Source organism: Theobroma cacao, chromosome 9 (assembly GCF_053813885.1).
Source record: "Theobroma cacao isolate CCN51 chromosome 9, ASM5381388v1, whole genome shotgun sequence".
In the NCBI taxonomy this organism is placed as follows: Eukaryota; Viridiplantae; Streptophyta; class Magnoliopsida; order Malvales; family Malvaceae; genus Theobroma; species Theobroma cacao.
The window spans coordinates 47,086,356-47,099,302 of NC_142647.1; the positions used below are offsets into that span (position 1 = coordinate 47,086,356).

At 36.2% G+C, this 12,947-nt stretch overlaps 2 protein-coding genes across 2 annotated transcripts; both read right to left on the reverse strand.

The window, feature by feature from the left end:
• Positions 1-417: 417 nt before the first annotated feature.
• LOC18590471 (PHD finger transcription factor) lies at positions 418-9,456 on the reverse strand. Its single transcript, XM_007016010.3, has 11 exons — positions 9,185-9,456; positions 6,207-8,732; positions 5,969-6,098; positions 5,798-5,886; positions 4,986-5,230; positions 4,156-4,242; positions 3,939-4,038; positions 3,084-3,291; positions 2,867-3,002; positions 1,056-1,107; positions 418-920 (listed from the first exon to the last, which is right to left on the reverse strand). The coding sequence occupies exons 1-11, from the start codon at positions 9,287-9,289 to the stop codon at positions 774-776; spliced, it is 3,825 nt and encodes a 1,274-aa protein (XP_007016072.3). The 5' UTR covers positions 9,290-9,456; the 3' UTR covers positions 418-773.
• Positions 9,457-11,096: 1,640 nt separating this feature from the next.
• LOC18590472 (gibberellin 2-beta-dioxygenase 8-like) lies at positions 11,097-12,710 on the reverse strand. Its single transcript, XM_007016011.3, has 3 exons — positions 12,277-12,710; positions 11,706-12,027; positions 11,097-11,551 (listed from the first exon to the last, which is right to left on the reverse strand). Exons 1-3 carry the CDS (start codon positions 12,708-12,710, stop codon positions 11,327-11,329), a joined length of 981 nt encoding a protein of 326 aa, XP_007016073.3. The 3' UTR covers positions 11,097-11,326.
• Between the last annotated feature and the right edge of the window lie 237 nt (positions 12,711-12,947).

Here is a 12,947-nt window from a genome sequence, read left to right on the forward strand (position 1 = left end):
CCTTCTGTCCCCAAGTAGAAATTTGGAACCTCCTCTGCCTCATTCTCTTCCTCTCTGCCAGGCCTGCTTTCTCTTGTATCCTCCTTCCAAAGAAATGTAAAAGGAGTAATAAACCCAGAGCAGCTTCTAGGGTTGATCACATTGCCGTTGCTATAGCTATAAAGTTTGAATATAAGTTTAATTTCCAAGAAGAAAAAGGTTTATGCCCTACTCTGTCTATCGACTTTCCATTTATTTATTTACTTATTTTTCTCTTGAATGGAAGGTAATAAATTGTCTTATATTCAGATCACCAAGACAGGAATATACCATTATTTTACAAGATCTGTTGCTTCTTCAGAGGCCATCTTATGGCATTTTAGTTTCCACCCAAAAACCAATTAAACAGACATGAAGGAAAGGTAACTTTCACTAATATAAAAGAAGGTAATTGGATATGATATGCTTCTAAATTATACATCCATAAGGTTAATAGGGACAAAAGGATACTCAAAATAAGCTCTACGTTATTGATCCTAAAAGGTAATGAACTCTACATAATCTCCTAAACTATAACGTTAATAGTCTTTATCTGAGTTTGAGATGATCTGTCCGACTTATATTCTGTACAGAGGATTTACACATCCATGAGGTAAAATTTGGATGTCCTGCAGCCGGTCTACATGACAGCATCAAAAAACCATCTAGGCTAACCGTGGCACAATTCTTCCCAAGAGCAGCCTGGAAAATCATTCACTGGTCTAATTGCAGAATCTATGCGAACAAAGCAACACTCAGGCAGATATCCTCCTGCGCTTGTAGCACCTAATGGAATCACTACCACTGCATTTTCTTTTCTTATAATTGGTATCTACAACTGACCACTCTGGATTGGCTTCAGTATCACATGGTTCATGGTCAATTTGAGTTGGTTGGTTTACCTTTAAATAAGAAGGAGATCAAGTATCTTGTCAGAAAAGAAAGAGAAATGAGGATCAAAAGGAGATATAAAATGAAAGAATAGGTTAATGATGGAAAAAAATGAAACGCTTCAGAGTCAATAGAAGCACCATTACCACAATATGAACACAGTCTCCTTTATTACCACTCCCCCCACCTGCTTCAATCCTGCCGAAAACTTAAATCTGTTAGCGACTAATTGAGCACCATTGAAGACGGTAAGTTTGAAAAAGGAATAGAAAACCATGCAAATTCAAGAACAAAAAGAGGTTGCTCATGTGATATATAGTGGACTCAAGTAATGTTTAAACCAATATGATTCTAAAGGAGGATGGGAGGATTTTACCGGACTAATTTTCCTTCAACTTTAAAGACACATCAAACGTGGCACTGAGCAGAAACAATTAGATTGATAAATAGCTGGTATAATATTCAGTACAGCCTCATTTCAGATGAGTAAGGATTATATTCAGCTTGCCTAGAAATATGATGGAGCATGATTGATTTGGTGCCAGAATGAATGCAGATTGCAGATTTTCAAGTCATTCAAATTACAAACTGCTCTAATTCAAGCACACTGTTCTATCCTAAAGTGATAAAGTCCACTTCATCCTCAAGTTTGGTACAAGCCAAAAGAAAACTACATAAAAGTATACAACCTTCCTTTCATTAATGTTAGTGGCTACAGCTCTTCATCATAGTTTCTTTCACAAGCTTAAGCAATAGTAACAATGCTGTTCAATTTTCCCTTCCCTAGATTGAATGGCATTGAAGGCCAAGAGCTATAATTGGTAACATGCCTTATTTTTCTCTGTCCCCTAATATTGATAAGGAATGGTTTACACACAATTAGGCCCCATTTGGAGCTGAGCTGAGGTGCAGCTGCGCACCTTTTTCAATCTCACCACAATAAATCTAAACTCTAATCTCATCATTACAGTTATCAATTTCACCGCTATCACTGTTTTCAATCTCACCGGAGCCAATCAAGCCCTTACTGTGGTTAAGATAATAGATATATAAATTAGATTCTTCTTTTCCAATAAAATTCAATGGGGATGAAAAAGAGGGGGAGAGACAAGAGTAGGCATGGGAGAAAGAAAAAAGGCAGTTCTAACAAACAATTTCTCAAAGATGAAGGGGAAGAAACAGGAGAATATCTGACTCATTTAAAATATTTTCCAAAAGAGAGATACACCAACTTAGCTCATGGCTTTATACATTAGCATAGATAGTGAGGTTACACATCTATGCATCTGTGTGTTTGAGTGAAGAGACAAAGGCATCTTCTTTCATACTTTGATCATTTCCAAAAGGATGGTAAGTGATATGCTTGAAATAATTCAGGGTTCAAAGAACACCAACCCATCGCTATTACTATCAAACACCATATCCAACTGAAGCATGCCAATCCAGTTGAATTATAGGTTTTCCTTACCTTACTATCAAGGTATTCTGTGCCAGTTAGTGCTTCACCAGTCTTCCTTTGCTTTAGTAGTACATTTACATACGCAGACATGGGGCATTCTAAGGTCACCAATTTTCATATTTTTATCGAATTTACAATATCATTTATATACCATGGACATTTGCTTGATGAGAATTGTCATTTTATGATCTCTTCTTCTCCAAACACGTTCTCTTTACCAAGCAACTCAAATACTCAAAGTCAAGATGATTATCTAACAATATTTTCCTCCCATATAATCACGATTACCTGAATTTAATGACTGTAAGATATCCAAATGGATGATATTTACATAGGAGAGCTTTCATCTTTACAACCTGGTTAGAAGTCTAAGCCAGTAGTTATCATGAGTGTGACCATCCTAACAGGAAGAGTGAAGCTTGAGTGTTTTTTATTTTTTTCCAATTTCCCTTTTTTTTTTTTTTTTGCTAAATAGATTAAAAAAGAGGTGAGACATACTCCACTAGTCCTTGATCAATAAATCCATTGTCCTCGATTTGTCCTGCTTGAAATACTTCAGAGACTGCACTGGATCCATCGAGGTCGACATTATCACTGCTTTCAATAGCATCATTGTAAAGTTTGAACTGCGATCCTGCAAAACATGAATGAAACATGAATGTGATTCAGTGCAGTAATTAATACTTGAAGAAGGTGGCCAGGGAATAGGAAGTACCAATTGATAAGTTTGATTCCACTAAAGGTCTCTTAAGTAAAAGCTTCTGGCACATGATGGCACCCTGGAAATCTAAAAATGTATAATCTACATATGTTAATCTCTCAGAAGGCATCATCTTTGAAAATCCAAATGAAGTAGTCCACGTGTGTAGCACATTAGGAACAGCAGGTAATATCAGCCTCTGTACTCCTAATTCCATGAGTTTCTGAAGAAATCATACAAGAAACACTAGTAAGAAATTTGTCAGATGCCACATATATTAGCGAATAAATGTGGGATTATATTGAACCCCAAAAATGTCGTGCAATGTGGTTCGCCCCCGCCCCCCTCTTTTTTATTCTCCTTGATTTTTTTTTTCTTTTTGAAATATTATCTCCAAAGAATATACATGGAATTAATCTACAGCCATTATATTCCTTCAAAACATGTAGCAGCATTAATTATAAAGTATCAATTCAATATTAGTACCTAATTATCAAAACAGACACTGAATTGAAATGTTTTACATATTTTGATGCTATATAAAATGTGAAAGACCATATAATCAACATGTAAAATTTTTTAATTTTGTAATCATATGCTTCATAAAATTTATAAATGCTGCCCTTTATAAATTAATCTTAGTGCTAAATTATTTTGAATTTTTAATATATTTATCAGGTCATAATGAAACCACAAGTCATATATCCATTTGAACCTGATTAAATCTCTAGACCTTAACCCTCAATTTTACAACTTGAAAACTGTCTTAGTTTCTAAAACATTGTTTGGAATCCTCATCGATGTGAAATTCACCAATAGTAAACATAAAGCACTACCAATAAAAGACCCTAGAAACATGATAAAAATTACCTTTTCAAGCTCGTTCATCAAAATTCGACACATTCCAAGTCGCCGATATTGAAACCTGGTACCAATTAAAGGTATTTCGGCCACCTTTTCTCCATGGACCCTTGAATAGACAAGTAGCAATTAAAACTACTATTATCAAAAAAAGCATGCACACAAGACAGCCTAACTAAGAACTGTAGTCCTATACATCTTACTATCATTAATTAGAGAAGCTTACCTAACATTAGCAACGGTAATAAGTTCATCATGTCTTTCCAAAAGTATTGTGTAGAACCCTTGGAAGTTTAGGCGGTTAAGTTCTGAGCTGCAAAAGTCAAAATCACAAGGATCAAGCTTGAAGCTATTTCCTTATATTAAACACCCAAAACACAAATAAATCATCACTAATTATACCGAAGCAGCAACAATAGATTATGAAACTCAAGTATCAGCAGCAGAATAAGGCCCGATGGCCTAAATGCATAGACCTTGATAGGCTACCATATTAAATATAAGGAGGAGAAATCCAGGTCATTTGATACTAATTTAAAAATGTAGCCAATTTAAGCAATCAACTCCAAACAGGTTAAGGCAGATGGTCAGTCCAAGACAAAGTTTGGCCAGATTATTGAAGATAAATCACACAAAGTAGAGAAATCTGCTCTCTGTGATGCAGGCTTTGACAGCATGCATTGCCTACAGTTCTGCTGCCAGGAGTTTTTAAATCTACACTACTCCCCACATAAAGTGACAAGAATATATGAATTACAATGCTGCAACATGAACTAACAAGCATGCCAAAGATATAAAATTCAAACCAGTCCTCAAATCAAGAGGCAACATCAGAAAGAAAATCAGAGTAACATTGTTTAGGAACTGCGATAGTGGCATTCACCAAAACATTTAATATGGTTTCCATTTGTTCCTCAAATCATTTTAATAGCAAAAACCATGATAGTTGCAAATGAATCCAGACTTTGCAGCTACATTTTTCAGAATAGTAACAAGCACAACACCCAGTATATATTAAAGTTATCAAGATGACATCAGAAAACAAGAATTACCCACCTTCTACTGAATATAATATCTGCTACAAGATCTCTGCCGGTGTGAGGTTCTTTCACAGGCTCAAAACACTCATGCATCACATCAAGCGCAATGCTAAGCTTGCTGTAATTCTCAATTATGGCTTCGTTATCTGAAGCATCAAGATCATGAGTATCCGACAGCATGGTTTTAATTAGTGTCCAAGTTAGATTGTCCCTTCCAACAGGAATTGGTCTCCCTAAAAGCTCATGAAGGCCCACAAATATCTGCAGCAAAGCCACCACTATAAGCAACATTTCAAGATGTACCATCAACAGTGTGATATTACATTGCTCATGCACTAGAAACTTTTAAGGTAGGCTGCTGCCTTAAGAAATGAGTATGACATAACATTTATGATGTAAATCCTACAAATTTTTATCAATGACTAGCACAATGAAGGCAAAAGTTGACTGTTAATCTCAACCACATGAAATTCAACTGGATATAAATAATTTCTGCAAAAAGATTCTCTAAATTGCAGAAACATCTCCCCACGAACAATCATGCTCATCACTTGATCAAATCGTAAGAACTTTTGCTGTAAAAGCCAGTTCTCTGCCACTGCTTACTAGGCTTGCACTACTTGAATTCTAAATTTGACATATAAGAAGAACTAAAAGTGGTCAAAAGAGAGAAATGAAAATTTTACTAGCTTCTCATTGTGAAGCACTAAAGTATTTAAGAGAGGAGTGAATAGAGAAACAATTTATGCCCAAAGAAAAAGGGCAGAAAAAAGTCAGCTACTAGTCAATGCACAGTTCAATTCACAAAAATAAGCTGATTGGATGTACCTTTTCACAGTTTTTGCTGCAAAACCAATTTTCTTTTGCACATATTTTCAACTTATTCACCCCTCTACTGCATATGCACACAACGTGATCTGCACCAAATGCATGAAAACTGCATAAGAAACTATCCAAATGTGCTTTTAACCAGTCAGCAAGTGGAGAAAAGCAACCTACATTTATGCTCACACTGAGCACAAGTGAGAATTCTGTCATCCACAAAATCTGCATCATCTTCTTTAGGCTTGCTTTGACCACAAATTCCACAACAACATGATGGACAGAACCAGTCACCATCCGGAACACTCTATGACAGAAAATTCCAACAGAAGAAATCAAAGATTTGTAGGTTCTAAAAAAGGGAATAGAAGTAAATCTCGATAGGAATGAACTGACAATGAAACAAAAGAGATACCTCTAAACCAAGGCAACATTTGTGGAATGAGGATGGACATTGATCACATAAAATTAGTTCGCCCCCATAATGACAAACAGAACAAATGCAGTCGTTTCTGTCTTGTCGCCAACTGCCCTTCAACCGGCGATTCTGCTTTTTTTCAAACTTCATCTTATTATTATGTATCATTTGCAGCTGGCAATCTAACAGAGACCTACCATCTTCCAAGAAGATGTTGGCAGCTGGTCTGTGGCTACTGCTACCAGCATGTGCTACAAAGCCACCAAGGGTGTACACCTTGTCACAACAACTGCACTTAATTCCATCACGAGTTATCCGCCCTTCAACTTTCAACCTCTGCTCCTTCCTCCAGTAAAGCACTTTTGACCTTGGCAAAACAACATTGTTATCTATCAACCAAGACAGCACAGTTCGTGGATTCTGGTGCAATGGACTAGGGGTTACTACCTGCTGCACTCTTTTGGTTGATCGTAGCACACGGTTATGTTGACTACCTTTGAGATTCTCTCTTAATTTCATCAATGCCAGGGGTGTCTTTCCACCTTTCAATCTTGAGATGCTAGTGTTTTCAACAGGTGAGTTGGCTGGCCTTTTATCTAAGCAGGACACAGGATACAGTGAACTATCCTTTCTCTTCCTTTTGGGTTTTCGAGTTCTTTGGCCTCCTCTACTTAGCCCAACAAGATTTCTCTTCTCCAATTTCAAGTAAGACTCTCTGGACAAATTTTCCGATTCAGCATTTGATCGCATCAAGCTTCTCTGGATACCTATATAAGAAAGTGCAGAAGAAAGCTTCTCACTTGCTAGCTGACTATCAGCCTCCTCAATGACATTAATTTTCTCCAGAGGTCTAGAAGGAGAAGCATCAGTTTGAGATACTCCACCTTCTTCTATACACATTTTGCAGGCTGCTCGAAGTGAAAAGTATATCCTTCCACTTGGTGACGTGTAGCACAAATAGCGCCTTCCATTGCTGCTTGCATGGTGAAATGCCCAACCCAGCCATGAGAGATGCTTTTTTGCCTTTAGTGTCATATCACTTCTCTTGGAATGGCACTTGTGAGTCTCATCCAGTCCAGCCTTAGACCAGTCCAAAACAGCTTGAGGACAATATTCTGGTTCAACAACATGTACATCTTTCGTGGTTGGTTCACCAACAGATAAATCTTTGGTGTTTGAACAAATAAGTTCCCCGGATTGTTTCATCAAATCTAAACAGAGCTTATAAAGAGAGTAATAACAATCCCCAGTAGGTGAGATGTATCTCACTCTGACTATATGTTTGTCTTGCTTAGACTCAATTTTCCATCCCTGATATAGAAGATGCTTCCTAACATCAGTTCTCAGAGCATTCGCATGTTTCTTACCAGAAAGAGCATATTTGGTAATGGCATCAGGGCATGACTCAGCTTTAGGAACAAGGTCTACGCCAGCAGTCATCCATGTCGCAGTTTCATCGAGTCTTGAACTTCTGGCCCTCCTTTTGGCCAGATCTAAATTGGTTCCAGAAAACCCTTCATTGCTAGTAACAGAACTGATGCAGGAAGTGCCATCTGCAACAGAGGGTGAGACCAACAGAGCCTCAGGTAAAACACAGACTGCTGTGTCAAGACAGAATCCATTTGATCCAGTCAAAATATTGGTATCATCCTTTGAGGTACACATCAACTGACCTATATCAGATTTCTCTTGAATTGATTCAACAGTAGCTGGGTTTAGACTCATCATAGTATTGCCAATTGGATTCTCAACAGGTACAAGAGCAAAAGTGTCAGCTAAATCTGCATCAGAACACATATTAACATCTGCTGCTGGAATAACAGGCTCCAGTTGTGACTTGGAGTCTGGCTGGGAGGACCCAGAAAGGCCTGATACCCTGATAAAATGATTCACTGTGATTTCATGGTTATCTTTTATAACCTCCAGCACCAATTCTTTCCACAAAGCTTCACAAGAAGATGTCCACTCTCTAAGATTTTGAAAACCCTCTTTCTCCCGTAAATCATACCAAATTTGCTTCAGAGAAACTGAAATGTACCACTCTTGCTCATATTGTTCAATCAGCTCAAGAAACAACCAAGTCCCACGTCGGTGCCACTCCTCCTCCAAGTCATCCCAATCTTGAGTAATCCGTAAGTTTCCAATTTCAGCAATCATTTCATCACCCAAATCAGGGAAGAAAACTCTCCTCTTCTCCAAACCATCTTCATAGTCAAAAATCACACCTTCCCACCAAGAGTCCATAAAATATACATCCACACAGAGTCCATAGTAAAGACTCCATTTGCTAATCTCTATTTTCAGAGGCAATGGCCTAATAGACCCACGATAGTTACATTGATTTCCACAGGGACAACCAATGCCACCTACTACAGGTGAAGGAACACCCACAATGTCAACAAAATTATCTGAACTATCGTCAACGAGAATATGATCATACTTGACGTGACACCCTTGCTTATCCCATGAAATAACAGTTCCTTGATGCCATGAACCCTGAAACCCCTCTTCCACACTCCTCACCTACAAAATTCCAACATTTTTATGCACAGAACCAAAACTTCCAATGCATCAGATATTCATACTTTAAACAGTAAGTGATCAACCAAGGACTCTCAAAATTTTGAAAAAAAACTTCTAAGTTAACATTGCATGGCTACCAAGCAGACCCAAAACCAGGTGTATAAGAATGTTAATAATGAGATAAAGAATTAAACAACACAACGTAGCTCTAATCACACTGATTAACAGCATTGGAAACTTTCGGCTATAAACGAAACCAAATTAGAAGTTATAACCCAGTTTCAAAAAAAAAAAAAAAAAGGTTCCCACATTAAGAAAACTCAATGAGACACCACAGAAATCACAACCCAGGATTTGAAACCCCCTCTAAAAAAAGAAAAGAAACCCACCAAGAAGAAGCATATAATTGAAGGAAAATCATTCAAAACCAGAATGGGCATTAACCACATTACCTCAACTTTGTCATTAACATCAAGAATCTTATTTTCACAGATTCTCCGACGTTTCTTTTTCCTCAAAACAGAGCCTTTGTCTTCTAAAACACCAACCACCGCCATTGGAGACCTCCCTCCCCAAAAAGAGAAAACTTGATAGTTGATACCCTTCTAACTGAAGTACGTATTAACCAATGCCAAGAGAGTTATAGAGAAAGAGAGAGAAAAACAATAAAGGGTAAAAGAAGGATAACGAAAATCGCATTTAAAATAACAGCTTTCTTCTCTCTCACATTTAGTTTCCCTTTCTCCACCCGATTCTTTCTCACCAAGAAACAGCCTTATATACTCTACTGTCCTCTACATGTATCATAAGAAAACCAAACCTTCTTGTGCATGCACTATCATCCGTCCATCAACTCAGGACCCATCCGCAACGGCTGTGATTTGTTTTTCTCCTGTTTCACGTTTGTGCAGGAACGAAGATGTCGTCCGTCGTGTCATCAATATATGAAATTAATTTGTAATTTTAATTTTTAAAAATTCGTTTTGATCCTCGACGTTCGTGTGTTAAAAAAGGGTGGGGCCTTTTAAAAGCCTTGTGATTATCGTATGGATTGATTTCCCGTCCGATGGCAAATGGGAATGTGAAAAGAGATCTTTAAGTATAATTATCAAATATCTTTACTTAATGTTAATAGTTGACTCCACCTAATTGATTTAAGGCAATGGGCAATCTCCAATACATATATATATATTTTTAAACCACAAATTTAATTACCTAAATAATTAATGTGATGATTTTATAATATTAAATCTTTTAGACACCTTTTGTCTTTGATATATATATATATATATATATATATTACATTTGGTTTTTCAGAGTTTCCATTGCTTTTTCCAATGGCAAAGAAAGGTTGTTTATCGTGTGATTATATTCTTTTTAGAGTCTATTTGTTTGTTCATGTAGCATGCATAGCTTACCATGCAAACACAAGAGGAATTGTGTGACTACGAAAAAAGCATATTCCGAATTAAAATGGATAGAGTACTGCTGGTGATCATCTTTCTTTCAATTCTTGTGTGAGTCTAGAAGTTGAATGTTTTTCTATTTATTCATCCAAATTTTGAGGGAAACATTGATAAGAAGAATCCAAATTCATTCATGGTGGTTATTTTATGTATTACCCACATGAATTTTGACTGAATTTTGTCATTCTTCAGTTGCTATACATACATACATATCCCTTTAAATTTTCAAGTAAGTTAGAGTAAGCAATATATAGGAGGTAGTTCCCGAATTCTAGGGGGATTGTTTTTACTCTTTCCATGTTGACATAGATATCATTTAGGTAAAGCTTTTTCTAAAAAAAATAATTTAAATAAAATCAGATAGTTTTGTTTTACTATAATTTGATTAAACATATTTATAACTGACACTCACAAAAATTAATTAATGTTTTTGAAATGTCAATCTTTCAATTCTGCAATTGTAAAAAATAAATAAACAAAAATGAATTAGAAAGTTTGACTAAATCATTATTTGATTATTTATTATTATTATTATTTATAAAATCGACTTAACAAAAACATCTGGGTAAAAAAAATTGTCTGATTATCATTGTTTGTTTCAGCCATCATCACAAAATGAAATCATTAAGCCAATAAAAGCTTAATTATAATTCTATTTACTAAACTTGAAACCTTCAAAACCAACTATGAATCCAAAGACTCAATATCTTTCTGTCCTTGTGCTCGAAATTCATTTTTTAAAATCTCAATCTTTCAATTACGCGATTGTAATAAATAAATAAACAGAAATGAATTAGAAAATTTGATTAAATCATTATTTAATTATTTATTATTCTTATTTATAACAGTTACTTAGCAACAAAAACATCTGGTAAAAGAAGAAGAAAGATGTCTGATTATTGATATTTGTTTCAGCCATCATCATAAAATGAGATCATTAAGCCAAGGCTTAATTAGAATCCTATTTACTACGCTTGAAACCTTCAAGCCAACTACGAATCCCAGGACTCAATATCTTTCAATCTTTATGCTCGAAATTCATTAATTGTAACTGAAAAGCTTATACGTAGAGCTTCAACCATCATCACAAACTGAAATCATTAAGCCAATAGAGACTTAATTATAATCCTATTTACTAAGCTTGAAACCTTCAAGGCCAACTATGAATCCCAAGGATTCAATATCCTTTTGTCCTTGTGCTCGAAATTCATTGTAAGTGAAAGGCTTGTACTTAGAGCTTCGGATAACACAGTCAAAATCTGGAAACACAAAGTAATTTACCGAGATTCGATCTTCTTGCTTGTACACCCTCACTCTATGCTTCGCACTGACGTACCTGTCATCGCTTATAGCCTAAACCAAATCAACAAGTTAGTAAAAAGTAACATAAACCATGCAAAAAAGTAACTGTATTCGCACTTAGTCATAACTTGTCGGTTTTAACTATTATGTTTTGATTAAAGGTTAGAAAATGATATTAGAAAAGTGCATGAGAGCTTAAACAGACCTTCATCATTTCACCAAGATTGATGAGCAAGGTGTTGGCAACGGGTTTCACAGGAAACCATTTGTTGTCCTTGTAAACTTCCAATCCTCCAATTTGATCTTGGCTCAAAATTGAAAAAAGAGAGCCGTCTCTATGCGGTCCTGCACCCCAAGCTTGCTTACCTTCAGAAATTTGAGGGTATCGGTGAGCACGAATAAATGCAGTTGATTCTGCTAAATATGATTCGGATTGCCTTGGATCTAGATTGAGGTTTTTCGCCATAACTTGGAAGATAGTTCTAGCAATTCTAGCGAGATGTTTTCCATATTCTTCCACTTGATGTCTAGTGAAACCACAAAGAATAGAGATCTTGTTAAATTTAGAATGAAAACCAAAGAAATACAAGAATCCAGACACACACATATGTTGAAGACAAGTTTAGCATAGTGACCAAGCAGGCAAGTTAATCTTACTTCATGTTTTTAATGTCAATTTATGTGAATATAATAGATTATTCTCAAAATATTTAAAATAGTTATTAAAAAGGGATCTAGAAGAAGGAACGTAAGACGCACATTTATAACTGCTGTACCTGAAAGAGTCAAGCAAGGAATCTTGAGTTTGGAACTGTGAGAGTTGAGTGACAGGAAAATTGATGACTTCTGCCCAACAATTGAACATATCCTGCGAACTTCTCAAGGCAGCCCCTGATGAGCTAAGGAATACAGTTCCCCAAACGTAAGATAGAGGACTGCTTATAACGGCCTGTTTATGCTCAAATGGGAGGGAGAAAAGCTTTCTGGCTTGGTCCTGGATTTGGCTTAGAAGTGTTGAAGGCACCCCATGGTTAACCAAACGAAAGAGACCCCAATTTTTACAGGCCCCATCAAGCTTCTCCAGGCATTGAAGGTCTATGACAGGGATAGGATCCAAATCTTCGATATGTTCGATGCGTTCATCAGGGTCAATGTTCTGGGTTAGATTGCTATGTGGCCTGAAGAGAGGAGGGTATGATTTAATGTTCATTTCAAAAACATAAATGTTTTTTGTTCTTTACTTTGTATCTTTGCAGCTATATATGATTATGGTTAGGTGTCGAAAAAGCTGCTTTTAGAGTAGTACATTATCGTCTATGGCAAGCACTAGTATGTTATGCTACATACAAATGAAACATACTACATAACTTTGGAACATTACTAGATATTCAGAGCAATTATAGTAACGGTTTTTTTATAGAATATAGTATTATTTTGTCCGAATTCG